A 15,554-nucleotide genomic window follows, 5' to 3' on the forward strand; every position below is an offset into this window, starting at 1 on the left:
AACCTCCAGCGCGTCGTGGGACATCTTCCATCCAAGGGAGAAGTTCCTAGCCCTTTTCGTTGTTGCAGAATCTTCGGCTTCTTCCACCCGGAGGCAGCCCCTTTGCAACTTCATCTGGGGTTTGGTGGGCTCCTGCCCCCCTGGACACTTTCGTGACTCTTGGACTTGGTCCCCTTCCTTTACAGGTCCTCGGGTCCAGGAATCCATCTTCAGTGTTTTGCTGGTGCTTGTGGTTCTTGCAGAATCCCCTATCATGACTATTGTGTCATGATAGGGTGTCATGTCTGGGGTAGTAGGGTAACTTTAGTCCTACTTTTCAGGGTCTTGGCGTGGGGTATTTTGGACACCGATTACTGTTTTCTCACAGTCCCAGCGACCCTCTACAACCTCCCATAGTCCTGGGGTCCAGTATAGGTATCATGACTATTGTGTCATGATAGGGTGTCATGTCTGGGGTAGTAGGGTAACTTTAGTCCTACTTTTCAGGGTCTTGGCGTGGGGTATTTTGGACACCCATTACTGTTTTCTCACAGTCCCAGCGACCCTCTACAACCTCCCATAGTCCTGGGGTCCATTCATGATTCGCATTCCACTTTTGGAGTATATGGTTTGTGTTGCCCCTAGGCGTATGTCTACCTATTGCATCCTATGGTGATTCTACATTGTTTGCACTACTTTTCTTACTGTTACTTACCGGTTTTGGGTTTGTGTACATATCATTTGTGTATATTACTTACCTCCTAAGTGAGGGTATCCTCTGAGATACTTTTGGCATATTGTCACTAAAATAAAGTACCTTTATTTTGAGTATTGTGTTTTCTTATGATATTGTGCTATACGATATAAATGGTATAGTAGGAGCTTTGCATGTCTCCTAGTTCAGCCTAAGCTGCTTTGCCATAGCTACCTCTATCAGCTTAAGCTGCTAGAAACACCTCTATTCTACTAATAAGGGATAACTGGACCTGGCACAAGTTGTAAGTACCACAAGGTACCCACTATAAGCCAGGCCAGCCTCCTACAGCTTCCATGCCAAGCCAATGTATGTAAAACTGGATGAGAGCCCTGGTATCCTCTTAGAAGTTCCACAATGTACTGAAACCTCTACATTAACCTAGTTTCACCGAGATGGAATGCTTTAGTAGAGTGGCCCTTTAGTTCTTTCATTATATTCTCCAATCTGATTTCTGTGTAGTGCACTTTATTATTATTATTATTATTATTATTATTATTATTTTTTTAGTCTGCCTTTATGCTTTACCTCCAGCATGACATTATCAGGCTTCTGTAAAAGGTGTAATGTGAAAGAGTAGATGGACCGAGCACACCCGCAACTTAGGAATCCTCCTCGACTCCTCCCTATCTATGACCCGCCAGGTAAACTCTATCACCTCCTCCTCCTGCCGGCGCAAACTCCGGAAGATCTTTCGATGGATCCCACAGACTGTTGCAGGACAGTCACCCACGCCTTAGTCACAAGCAAGCTCGACTACGGCAACGCCCTCCACGCCGGCACCTCAACTATGAACATCAAATAACTGCAACTCATCCAGAACGCCGCCAGACTCATTCTGGACCTCACTCGCCGAGAACACCTCCCAACACCAGAGGACCCTCCACTGCCTACCGGTCGAGAAGCGATTCACCTTCGAGCTTCTCACCCACACGTACAGGCCATACACAACGCAGGACCAGCCTACCTGAACCACTCTGTCTCCTTCCACACCTCCGTCAGGTCCCCCCCCCCCCCCCCCGAACTGCCCAGATGGCCCTGGCCACTGTCCCTCACATCTGCAAACCTCTGCCGGAGGACGATCTTTTACCTACACTGCAGCGAAGAGCTGGAACAACCTCCCCCAGCATCTCAGACAAAGCCCATCACTCACCATCTTAAGTAAGAACCTCAACCAACAAAGAGCGGAAAAACCTAAGTACCAGCCCTGTGATAAACATCCACAACAAGTGAGCACCACCTCTTCATTTACTCACCACCATCGTATGGGTTGAATAGCAACAACCATCTATCTTCATGTATTGTGACTGTATCAAAATGTCAAAAAAATACAAATTTCAAAAACTGTTATCAAGACTTTATGCACTACACCACTGTGCAGAATGAACAAAGGAATTGGTGCAGAGGCAAAAATCCAATAGACGTGCAACCAAAAACCAACGTGCTGTACAGTGGCCCAAAGTATCTTTCACAGGTATCCACCCTGTTAGATATCCAAAATATGAGATCCCTCTGTCATTGCTAGTACTTCAGTTGCAGCCTCAAATTAATAACCAATAGATACCAAACACTCAGTGTGCCTGATTACGATCTTGGAGGATGGGCTACTCCGTCACAAAAGTGATGGATATCCCACCCACCGTTTTACAAGAATATAATTGAACTTGTAACATGGCGGGCAGGATATCTGTCACTTTTGTGACGGAGTAGCCCATCTGCCAAGGTTGTAATCAGGCCCTCAGTGCTTATTGCCAATCCAATCTGCGACCAGTGATTAATTATAAGCTCAAAATTCATACTTCTTCACGTTGTGGATGAGACTTGCTGTCTCATGTATGATGGCCCTAATGGGAGCCTTTGTGGAGTCTGGGAGGCCATGAACCAGGTTGTTACCACAGTCCAGGTGATATAGTACAGGGACTGCAGAGTACAGCAGTTCTGAAGTCTCTTTCTGGAAGAAGTATTTACACTTCCTTTGGAAGAAGGAGCTGGTGCCAGACTGTCTTTGGTTTTTGGCATTGAGTTCCTTTGTGGGGGGGGGTAGGGGGTGAAGGTGGTGTTCAGGGTGATTCCAAGTGACTTGGCATTCAGTGCAGGTTGAGGTTTGAAGCTGCCAAGTTGTATTGTTTCTTGTTCTTGGTATATACAAGGAATGCTTCCTTGGCTGGGTTGAGCTGAAGGTAAGTGCTGGACATTCAGGTCTGGATCATGTTCAGTTAGTTGTTTGATTTATTGGATGTCTGGAGCAGAGTAGACTCAAGTTGAGTTTTGTAGCATCAGTATATTGGTGACTCCTGATGCTGTTGTCTTTGAGTTGATCACTATGCAGATCCATGTAGAGGTTGAGTATGACAGGCAACTGCATGGAACGGAACCCTGGCTGGCTGTTGCAGGTGATGGGGTTCATTTGAGACCTAGAAGTGACCAGGTGAACAAACTGGTTGTCAGCGAGACCGGATCCTCGTGGTTTGCGCCTGTTCCCAATATGTCCACCTCTTGGTAGCTCCAAACACTACTAGCCGTTATAGCACAGACTTAAAGAATGACCAAGCGGGGGATGGGGTTTAGGTTGGGAACAGCGGGGAAGGAGACCTGTGGAAGCAAGAGTTAAGAACACAATAGCAAGGTTATTCACATTAATCTTCATGAACTTTGTTTTAACTCTTTATGCTCTAATAACATGAGAGATCAAGCACTTTTCAACAACGTGATCTTTTTATAACCATATACTCTGAAATTTGAACTTTCTCAAGTTAATCCTTAGAATAGCAATTACATCACAACAAGAGTCAATGAGTACATTCGTTCCCAAAGAATTAACTGAAATAGGATTCATGAATTATACTGCGGAATAGGCACACTGACTAAACTTGTTTTGTCTAGAAAGATCACACTCTGAGCTAAGTTTTAAGATTCAATTTCCCAGAAATTATTGCACACCTTATTGCCAGACTGCGCATCAAGACTCAAGTACCTGGAATGATCGCGCGCTCTGCTCATCTGAACTGCAAGGGTTAATTGCCAAGAATGAATCACGCACACTGTTGCCGATTCAACCATCAAGATTCAAATGCCTTGAAATGATCGCGCACTCTGCCGATACGAACTGCAAGGGTTAAGTGCCAAGAGTAAATCGCACCGCGGTAAATCATAAAGCCAAAAACTCAAATGTTTCTAGAAAACGGAGTTGGGGTTTATCCCAAACTCAGCCTTACCGCCCTGCTTGACGATCAGCAAGATAATGAGGACAGGGCCAGGAAATGTCCAAGTAGGCCTCCGGAACAGGAGCCCTACTTGGTTATAGCACAGACTTAAAGAATGACCAAGCGGGGGATGGGGTTTAGGTTGGGAACAGCGGGGAAGGAGACCTGTGAAAGCAAGAGTTAAGAACACAATAGCAAGGTTATTCACATTAATCTTCATGAACTTTGTTTTAACTCTTTATGCTCTAATAACATGAGAGATCAAGCACTTTTCAACAACGTGACCTTTTTATAACCATATACTCTGAAATTTGAACTTTCTCAAGTTAATCCTTAGAATAGCAATTACATCACAACAAGAGTTACATCACCCGCGGTAAATCACAAAGCCAAAAACTCAAATGTTTCTAGAAAACGGAGTTGGGGTTTATCCCAAACTCAGCCTTACCGCCCTGCTTGAAGATCAGCAAGATAATGAGGACAGGGCCAGGAAATGTCCAAGTAGGCCTCCGGAACAGGAGCCCTGGAAAATACTGCTGCTCTGCACCGGAACCTCTGAATAGTGAGCACGAGGAGCTGGGCTGGGTTCCTTAAATAGGCCCAAGCCCCGCCCACCTGCCACACCCAGCGAGGCTGCAGGAAATGCTTGAAAATGAACAATACATTGCAAACAGTTATTAAAGACATTTCAAGATAAATACCTGCAATGCAAAACATTAATATGCAATATCAGCACACAATGCAGGAATTATTACATTGCATAAGGTTTGTCATTTTGCATTATGTTGCCTGTAGAGGGCGCACTGTCCTGGTGTTGACACTGGTGCAGGTTTGAAAGGTAAGATTAGAACCAGTGAAGGACATTGGCTGTGAGTCCCATTTGATACTGTAGGGCAGAGGTCTTCAAACTAGGGGGCGGGCCCCTCTTGGGGGGCCTCAAGTGATCCCAGGGGGGGCGCCAAACTCTGGGCAAAAGAAATAATATACAGATAACATGCCTTTCTTTTAAGCAGACGCATGTTATTGCAGTTTTAAAAAGGTAACCGTAATTAACTGCAATGATTAAATAGGTTTAGACCTATTTAATTATTGCCATCTTTCTAAAATAGTTGTGAAAAATTCTGAGGGGGGGCCCAATGATTTTTATTTTTCAACTGGGGGGGCGCAGCATTAAAAAGTTTGAAGACCACTGCTGTAGGGTGTGGATAATAGTGGGATGGTCGACTTTGTCGAAGGTGGCTGAGAGGTCTAGTAGTATCTGGAGGCAATGCCCACCTTCATCTGTGATCAAGAGAGCGTCACCTGCAACGTGTAAAGTAGCAGTCTCTGTGCTGTAGCGTGATATGAATTCAGACTGCTAGTTGTGAAGGAGATAGCTAGCATTGTTGTCATCTTGAAGCTGAATGTACACTGCTTTTTCAAGGAACTTGTAGGTTTAACTGTAGGTGAGTGATGGGCTGGTAGTTGGTGAGGTCCTCTGGGTCTAGGGTGCGCTTTTTTTCTTTTCTTAGGAAGGGTAGGATCAAGCTTCTCTTGAGAGGTTCTTAGAAGATTCCTTGCATAAAGGAGGCATTGACAGTGGTGAGTAAGGGTAAAAGTGACCCCAGAGAGAGAGAGAGCTTTGATGAAGGATGGGATCAAGATATTTTGTTAAGAAGTAACTTTGCGGGAATTCAATGTGTCAGCGAGATCTGTCAGAGATGGGGCTTTGAAAGCTGACTATTGTGGGATTGTGTGGAAATATGTTGGGTGTAGGAGATGAAGCGGACTTGGTGTTTGTATACTGTCAGATCTCCTATTCAATTAAAACATATCTACAATGAGGAGAAGTGAGAGACAGTTTTTAAATGTTGTGCCGTCTGCCACCTGCCCTCCCTTCTTAACGTGACTAAAGAGAAATTGGCAAGACTTGAGGGGCTAGGGAATACAGAGAAGGTTTCAGTTGTAATCCTAGTTCTTGCTTGGAATCATACTCAAGAGTATTTGGAGTAAGAGGGCGCTGGCCCCTCGTTTATGCGAGATGGCATGCTTCTCTTCATAATCTGGCCCTCCGGCTCACCTTGGATAAGATTTGCACTCTTGGAGGGGGCTTAAAAGGGGACTCCAGGAGGAGATGTTTGATGAGGGCAGTTAATCTTTCTCAGTCCCATGCGACTCAGTTTATCAGCTCTGTAGAATACTTGGTTGACATATTGCATACTCAAAGTGCAGCTGCCTCCAATATGCTGCAAAAAGCTCAAAGTTAATATGTTTGTGCAACTAAGGTCAAATAGTCCATTGATCAAGCGTAATATACTGAACCCAGCAGGATATTTATCCCTCTGTTCCTTACAGTGTGAGTTAAGATAAGTACACAAGCTCAGATATATTTGCATCTTAAATATGACTCAACACCCAGCCGGATATGTAGACTGTGCAGGTGTAGGAAACCAGGGACCCCGTTCTTAACCTGATGAAATGCCATATGCATCCAGTTAAGTGGTAGATTAGGAATGAAACAAGTCAACAAATTATAAACACTGGGGGTTTGTAGTTCGCCCTTTTTGTTTAAATAAATGCCACAGGAGGGGCATTTTTGCAACACATTGGAGATAGCTGCACCTCTAGCATAGTAGATCTCAGCCAAGTATTTTGCCAAGCTAGTGGTTTGAGTTGCATGGAACTGTCTGAAAGAGATTTGCTCCTCTGACCAAAAAGGTCCCTCTGGAGCCTGCCATAGGAATACGAACCTGTTGGTTGGAGTAAGCAGGAGGCCCAGGGATGAAGGAAGAAGCCACCTCGATGGCGTGAGGGCCCAGCATTTTTTGTCAAAGCACCTTCCAGACACAGCAAACCTTTGCAAACCTGTTCAGCAGACACAATCTGTACTAGCATAAATTGGGAGCTGAAGCTCAAAATGATCGGTTTTATTTTTTAAGGTGCTGCATGCTAGACAAAAACCTTCTTGCCACTTCCCAATACAACAAGCATTTGCAAAGCAATGGGTCTTGCATTTGCTCGAGTTAGAGCTATTAGCGTGGTAAATTCACAACTGGACTTTTCCTGATACATAAATTGAAAATGAAAAGTAAAACAGTTTACATAAGCCAACCAATTCAAAGCGCCATAAAGTATAGTGATGGTCACTGAACAAAGAGAAGTAGGGTTTGGGCTTAATAACTAATGGAGTCCCTTCCAACGCTAGAAGCCTGCTATTATTCCCAAGACCCACAGATCCCAAGAGCCTATTTTTAGCCGTAATAAGCAAAGTAAAAAAAATTTTTTTTTTAAAAAGGTGCAACATGATGAGAGTATAAAAGACACCATTTACAAATGTGGGGTTTTTTGTTGTTGCTTGCACTGGCATCATCATGCCGCCTTAAACTGATTCTTATTTTCTATTTACAGCTCGGGATGGAAGAGGAAGATGTAATTGAAGTTTATCAAGAACAGACGGGCGGTCACTCGAAAGTTTAAATATTCTAGGAAATTTTGGGGTCATCCTAACTTCTCCCTGTCCTTTCCCAAAACCTTGAAATGCGTTTTTATATTTTAATTATAGTTCTTTTGTTATGTGTTCAACACTGAAATGGAACTGGCAGATAGATCTCTGATTCTGTTTTTATTTCCGTAACTGTGATCTAAATCCAGGCTCTTGCTGTATACAGTCCTCATTCGTGCTTTACTTGTGGATCCTACCAGCTTTCTATCGCCCTTCCTCAAGCCATCCATTTCTGATGCAAACACTCTTGTCCACCAGGAGTCTTCATTGAAAAAGACACACTTTTCTGGTATCTGGAAGTTCATCCAGCATCCAAACCACCAATGCCTGTCATCAGTTGTCTCCTGGACTCTATATCTTTTATTTTCAGAGATATGTTGACCGTATCGTTTCAGTGAAAGTAAGCACACATTGCTGTTCTTTTCAACAACATTGTATAGTTCACTGGTATGACAGGAGCAATGTGGAATTTTGTTTTTTATGGGAAATGGGGGATAGCACGTTTGGGTTTGTTTTGTATTTCTCCCAAAGGGATGGCTGTGCTTAAAGAAACAAAAGTGAGATTCGGCCAGTCCACAATATTTTTGATTGAAGACCATACTATAAGAACTGGGAAACATTTTCTTTCAATTATGGACCCCACATACAGCAACAAAAAAAAGCGGGTAATTTCAGTTGACAGTTGTAATTGTTGACAATTCTCTTGGGTTTCAGCAAGAAAGCATTTTTGTCTGTACAAGCTTCGTTAAAATAAAAGGAAAACATTTTTTTTAAAACAATCTATTAGCATTTGTTAACTACCTTCATGGAACATTAGTGGCAAAACCACATTTGTCGTCTTACAATTCAAATTCTTTGCACTTCAGTTATGAAAATGGATTAGCACAATGTTTGTGTTAGGCACTTATGTGAAATAATATCAACTAAGGCTATCCTGCATTTGCACAGTCATGTTTTAAAATTCAAATGCAGTGGTATTTTTAGGGGTTTGTTCAGGTAGTTGTTGGTACCCAGGAGTTACTTCTCAACTTTTGGGGCACTTGCCTTGTTTGGTGCATTTATGTTTGTCAAGTTTAAAAACTTTCCAGCAGCTACTTTTAACTATGCCCATTGAAGAGACTCTCCTGCGGGCATGAGGACATTAGAATTATTTTTGACTTGTGGAAGATACATGAATATTATTCTGTTCTAAAGAGAGGTTAAGAAACCTCACCAAGTTAGTTTGACGAATTAAAAATCAAGTCAAACCTTGTGCATGTGATTTTTATCCTGTTTGTCTGTTATTTCCTCACCTTGTAATAAAGGTTCCCTTTTATATATGTTACTATGGTATACTTACAGTGTGCTTTATATCTTACTTCGCAGAAGCAGTTTCCTTTCTTTGTGGTGACCTTTGAGGAGAATGGATGTGGTCTTATACCTGGTTAATAAATGAGTTCTAGTACGACAACTGTTGGAGACAATCAATAATAGCTAAAGCATGCGTTCTGAAACTGTTCATGTCTGTGTAGCTCCTCCCTACTTTTCTTTTCTGTGGAATGTGCTCTCATGGACTTGTTGGGTTGATACTATGTTAAGCAAACCAAGGTGAGCTGTTCTAGATGTAGCAAAAAACTCAATGTTTTATGCTCCTGTAAGTTAGAAAGTTTCGTTTCAGTAGTTGTGCAAATACTCCCTGAAAATGTTTACTCTAACAACATAAAAACATCTTTCATTTGTTCAAGCGGAAGTGGCTTTCTCTGCCTTGAAGCAAGCACTGGTGTTAGCTGTGTATATCTTTTCCCATTTTGTATATCTAAATATAATAACGGGTGTGGAAGTGGAAGATAAAAATAGTATTCTGACTAAGGGAGCAATGGGAAATCATAGTCAATGATTGTGATTTCATTTAAAAAAAAACACAATTTCATAGAATACTATTACTGAGAACAATTTAATCTAAAGTATTTAATGGAAATTTCCAGAATGAATGGCATTTACTATTTTATAGAAACCAGTTCAGAGAATGTCTTTTTGTTCAAAATTAGTTTTTGCATGCTTATTAGTTAAGATGTAAATTCAGTGGTTGCAGATCTTACTTTCATGAACCGTTTTGATGGATGTTTTTATTTCAGGGGACAGTTTCAGATTTATATCTTTTACATTGTCAGACAATTACTCTAGATCCTTAACCCCTACACACCATCAGTCCCTGCCCCTAAAAACCCCACACCTCAACTGCAAGCCAATTCTACCCCTAAACTCCATCCATCCCAGAACCCATAAAAACCTTCACTACAACTAAACTACACCCATCCCTTTCCTACTTCCTAAACTATACCCATCCCAAAATCCTAAAAGCCCTCTTTACCCATATACTCCACCTATCGCTGAACTGTTAAAGCCTTCCCTACCCCTAAACTCCACCTATTCTAGAAGCGCTCTCATCCATTGTCTAGTGGTCCCTGCATATTCAAATATCCATGCTAACGGCTGTTGATTGGTGGTTGGTACCTTAGTCAAAAGGATCCTCACCACTATCGTGTGGCATGCTTCATCATGCTTGCTCTACTGAGAGAATGAACTTCTGCATGTGCGCTTCAGTGTTTCTTTTAACTGAATTCTACTTGCCACCTACTCTCGTATGTGTTTAGTAATGTAGACTGTGTCCCTAGTCTTCACTAACTGGGTGTTGTGTAAAGTATAATCCTCTGATTACAAATGTCAGGATGTGTGAATTCATTTTATTTCTTCCCGTCCACCTCACAAGTTTCAAACCAGACAGATGACATTTTATAAGCCCACACTATCTCAAAAGTGCCAACAAGGTTCTGTTACAGCTTGGTCACACACATTCATAAGAGCTGAAAAGGTGATGCCGGTTGTAAGATAGTATCCTATATAAAGATGCTGGATAACACAAATATGGAGGTATCGCCCAAATTTTAGGTTCTTACTGATGCACAGTTGGGTTGGAGCCCCTGAAATCTAGGATACCTTCTTGATCACCGAATCGCATCTGTAAGGCAACATCACTTTCTTAGTCACTCAAGGGATGAATGTCATTATACCGATGTCTAACTTGTTTGCTGAAACAAGTAACCTTAAATAATACTCTTTTTGTAGGAGAGACCCTGAATAGTGTATTTCACTTGTACATTAAAAACCTCTTTTGCATGCTCATTACTGAACTCGTCTCCATGAGGTGGAAGGTGAGGGGTATCCTAATAAGAGATACAGTAAAAATATATCTATATCTGTAGGAATTGGTGAGTATCATTATAATTTTCTCTCACCACAACCTGTTAAGTTGAGCTAAAAAGGAAAGGAGCTTTTGTGTTTTAGTTGTGTATAAATGGTGACATGAAGAGAGAAAGTGATTTAAGAGGTTGTTGGTGCTTGCTTCTGTTTGTTCCTAAAAACTGGGATAACCTTAAGTAAGCCTCACTACCAGAGCGGGCCATTTGCACTGTTATTTCCCTGGTTGCATTGTGTGCATCCTTTTGTACGTGAGGCCAGGGTGTAGGTGCTCTCAACCCTCATCTTCTTTGTTGAAACCCACTTCAATACAGCCAAGGACATACTCAGCATTGTGAACACTGTCCTATGGAAGGAAGCTGACAGGCTGAATTTGGTGGCAAACAGAACATTAGCTGGAGAACACACACATACACCAATCAGTCTAAGCATTCATTCTCAGGATCTTGAAGGACCCAGGATTGATGGTCATCCTGCTCAGCTTAGCGCAGCAAAACATTTGAGGCTTGCCAGCTTGGAGGACAATATTGCACAAGGACAAACTGGAAAACGCCTCAGGGTTATCATTGTCCCAGAAGGAGACCCCACTCTAGAAGGACAGCTATCAGTTTTTATAAGTGGGAGGCCATGATAGGAGAACGTGTTAAAGAAGGACCACAAGCACCAGTCTTCAACTTTTGTGCTATTAGTTTCAGGTCTGATGAAACCTACAGTGAAGGTGTTCTTGAATCCCTGCAGGAGAAAAAAAATAAAGCCCTAAAGATCAGAACTCATGCTGATGATGAGGTGTAGAATAACAATTGGATCAGACACCTGAAAATGGTCAGGTCAGAGAGAATACTTTCATGAGGTCAATGCGTTAACAGGAGGCAGCAGGGGGACTTCAGGAACCAGCATCCTCGGGTCCCAGGAGGCGGCCCCAGGATCTGTTCCACCTGCGTGTTGTTTGATGCTATAAAATGCACATTCTCTTTCCCAGCTGCGCAGGTCAGTGTGTTAACAGGAGGCAGCAGGGTGACTTCAAGAACTAGCATCCTCAGGTCACAGGAGGGAGCCCCCATACAGCTGATATAAGAATGGGGGTGGTCAGGAGGAAGAATGATTAACATAAAGAACAATATGATATTTACATGGTTAACTTTCCGAAATTTGTCATATGATGTGAGGGAATCACTAGAAGCGCTTATTTACAAAGCAATTCATTGGATAAGACACTAGAGGTTGCAGGTATGTTATAAGAGAAGATAGCCTCTATGCAAGGTGTCTCCGCAACATTAATAGGGCTGAAACTAAGGTCCCAGTTTTTGTCGGAAGGATCAATATCGCTTGAACTGACATTCCGGCCTAAAATGTCTCAAATAAGATTAAAGGTTCGTGCCCCAATTAAGCTTAGGCCCCAAGCTGCCACCAACCTTACATATGGTTGGATAGATGGGCAGCAGGAAGTTGACTGACAAGACAGAATTACAAGTAATGTAGGGCCTCCCTGTATGATTTTGGATAGTGGGAAAATATGTTAGGTAAGAAGACTAAAAGCCCTGGCAAATCTCCCCAGAAGTCATCTTAAATCTCCAATCAGCTTGGCTTAGTCAAAAACGTTTGAGGAGCCAGAATAAAGCAGATATTGTTGACCCATTGGGAATGATCATGGTAGAAGTAGATTGTATTAGAATATTGTCCTGGAACGTTGCTGGGATAAAGACTAAACTTGTAGACCCTGAATGGGGGAGCTTTATTGACTTGCATCATATAGTACTCTTGGAGGAGACATGGGCCATTGATAAAGATCATAGGTCAGGTTTTATTACCTTTACTAAAAAATGCTATCCCCTCGACTACAGGAAGGGCCTCAGGGGGCCTTTTGAGTTAGCTACGGCTGGTTTCCAAGAGTAAAGGTTGTTCGGTCGGAGAGCAGCGATCTTCTGGGTATAGAAATTAGTATATCCACTAGGCAAGGCACTAGATACATTGCCATTGTGAATATATATGTAAGATCTGTTCCCTCAAGTTGTTTTTCCACCGCAGTGGACCAGCTATTGGACATGCTTGGTAAATTTCATGAGGGAGCGTTACTAATTATAGCTGGGGATTGGAACACACAAATAGCTTGGCAGATGGGCAAGACTGAGTTCAATCCCCTAACCTCTAGATCCCGGACTTTAAGTGCTGCTGGGAAAAAGTCATCCAATGTTGCGTTACAGCTCTGATTTGGCTGTATCACATGGTATGAAAATAGTAAATGGTAATACAAAAAACCTGATTGACCCCTGTGTCCTAAGAGGGGCAAAAAGTCACATAGACTATATTTTTGGGGGGATAAAAAACAAATGATGGCCTTTCCTAATGGATATGGAGATAATTACAAGAGTAGATAGTGACCATGAAACACTAAGCGCTATGATGGAATCTTGTGTTTTTTTTTTTTTTAAGTACACATTTGAAATCACCTACTAATGTTGATATGGTCCGTGTTACTACAAATAGGAGGGATCTAAAGTGGCCGGTAGTTATGAATAAGTATGATTTTGACAGAAATCTATAGTTTTTTTTTTTAGAATATGCTTCTTCCACTAGTTAATGAGAATAAGGGAAGAACAAATTTTCCCAATCTGCATACTCAACTGATGAATCAAATTAGTAAATTATTCATAGAAACAGTGAATAGAGGAGCTTGTCAAAAATTACCCCCTTGATGGTACACTAAAAAGTGCTGGAATGCCAAGGATAGTCTCTTGGAAGCCGTTAAGTCAGGTTGGCAGGTACAAATAGCTACAGCTAGGAAGATCTACAAAGTTATATTGGTAGAGGCAAAGAAACAACAGGAAATTCTACAGTGGGAGGAATTAGCAGAAGCCCTTGAACTTGGTGAAGTGAAAGCTTTCTGGTAACGTATTTCAGAAGGAACACATATTATACATAGCTATTTAACCCCTTCTGTGCTGGGGACGTAATGGTTACGTCCACCGGCACAGTGCTCCTGTGCCGAGGATGTAACCATTACGTCCTCGGCACTGAGCTCAGAGGAAGCGCTATCACTCCCTCTGTAGGCTTCCATCCCCACCCCCTCCCCCAGGGATTGGTGTGTGTGTATGTGTGTGTTTTCTTTAGGGGGGCAGCCCCTTGGGTAAGGGTTGCTCCCCATGGGGGGCACATTACTGTTGGCCATTTTTGGAAGGCCCCTCTGCCCCCAAGGGGGGGGTTAGCAGAAAGCCCACCAGAGACCAAGGAAGTTTTTTTTTCCTCCAAAAGAAGAGGGTTGTGTTATACCCCCACCCCAAATAAATGGGGCCAAAGTTGTTCCGCCCAATAGTGGGCATGTGGGGCAATTACCCTTGATCCACAACCGGGGGATTGGGGTTGGGGGGGTGTTTGGGGTGCTGCAGAAAGTCGACTAGATGCCAGGGAATAAAAAATAATTGTGGGGTGGTGGCTACCAACCAGAATGGGCCTGGTTATGCCCCCACCTCAACTGAAGGGGGTAACAGTATGTCATCTCTCCCCTACACACTAAAACATCTTATCCCACAGCAAGCAAGAAGACATTTGATTAGTTTGGTTTTACATTTGGCCCGTGAGAGCTTGGCTAACTCTCAAAATCGTCCCACTTGGAATGGTGGGGGCTGCACTTTATGGACTTTGGGACGCTGCCATGTAGAAAAATCCACAAGACCTAGATACATCTGAAAACTAAACATCTGGGTGATTCCAGGGTGGTGTGTTTCACATGCACCCCGCACCATTTTCTTACCCACAATGCCCTGCAAACCTCTAACTTTGCTGGAAATCACAAATTGTTTCCACATTTTTGTGATGGAACCTTCCAGAATTCGCTGGAATCCACAAAATTCCTACCACCTAGCATTGTCTCATCTAAACCGATAAAAATTCTGTTGCACTTGTCAGCCTAAAAAGTTTCTTTTTCAAACTGCCCTTTTGGACCCGCTTTGGTTCCCCCTCAATTTTGACATGTTTTTGGCTCTTCCCTGTCACAAGCACTTGGCCCACCTACACAAATGAGGTATAATTTTTACCGGGAGACTGGGTAACATTGGGTGGTATGAAATTTGTCCCAGTACAGTGATCTCACAGAGAAATGTGGGAAAAATGTGATTTTCATAGCAAAATTTGTGGTTGGCCGAGGATTCGGGGCAAGAAAGCATTGGGGGATCCACGCAAGTCACACCCCCCTGGACTCCCTCAGGTGTCTAGTTTTCTGAAATATCTGGGTTTGGTAGGTTTCCCTCGATGGCTGCTGAGTGCAAGACCAAAAACGCAGGTGTCCCCACCTCTACTCCTCCCTCCCCCCCCCCCCCCCCACCCCCTTCCCCTTCCCCCAAAACAACAGGTAGTTTTGTATTTGATAATTTTGATGTGTCCAGATAGTATTTTGGGGGCATTTCCTTTCACGGGCAGTAGGCCTACCCACGCAAGTGAGGTACCATTTTTACCGGGAGACTTTGGGGAACGCTGGGTGGATGGAAATTTGTGGCTCCTCTGATTCCAGAACTTTGTCACCGAAATGAGAGGAAAAAGTGTTTTTTTTTTTTTTTTGCCAAATTTTGAGGTTTGCCATGGATTCTGGGTAACGGAACCTGGTCAGAGCCCCACAAGTCACCCCATCTTGGATTCCCCTAGGTGTCTAGTTTTAAAAACTGTGCAGGTTTGCTAGGTTTCCCTAGGTGCCGGCTGAGCTAGAGGCCAAAATCCACAGCTAGGCACTTTGCAAACAACAGCTCTGTTTTCTTGGTGAAAATGTGATGTGTCCACGTTGTGTTTTGGGACATTTCCTGTAGTGGGCACTAGGCCTACCCCCACAAATGAGGTACCATTTTTATCGAAGACTTGGGGGAACACAGAATAGCAAAACAAGTGTTATTGCCCTTTGTCTTTCTCTACATTT

At 42.9% G+C, this 15,554-nt stretch overlaps 1 protein-coding gene across 1 annotated transcript in view; it reads left to right on the forward strand.

Annotated features, from left to right (window-relative positions):
* The window catches only part of SUMO1 (small ubiquitin like modifier 1), a 56,781-nt gene extending 48,040 nt beyond the window's left edge, over positions 1-8,741 (forward strand). The window contains exon 5 of the mRNA XM_069226045.1: positions 7,324-8,741. Within this exon, the coding sequence (XP_069082146.1) occupies positions 7,324-7,392 (69 nt within the window). The 3' untranslated portion in view covers positions 7,393-8,741. The remainder of the gene's footprint in view (positions 1-7,323) is intronic.
* The last annotated feature ends 6,813 nt before the right edge of the window (positions 8,742-15,554 follow it).

Source organism: Pleurodeles waltl, chromosome 3_1, assembly GCF_031143425.1.
Source record: "Pleurodeles waltl isolate 20211129_DDA chromosome 3_1, aPleWal1.hap1.20221129, whole genome shotgun sequence".
Classification (NCBI taxonomy): domain Eukaryota; kingdom Metazoa; phylum Chordata; class Amphibia; order Caudata; family Salamandridae; genus Pleurodeles; species Pleurodeles waltl.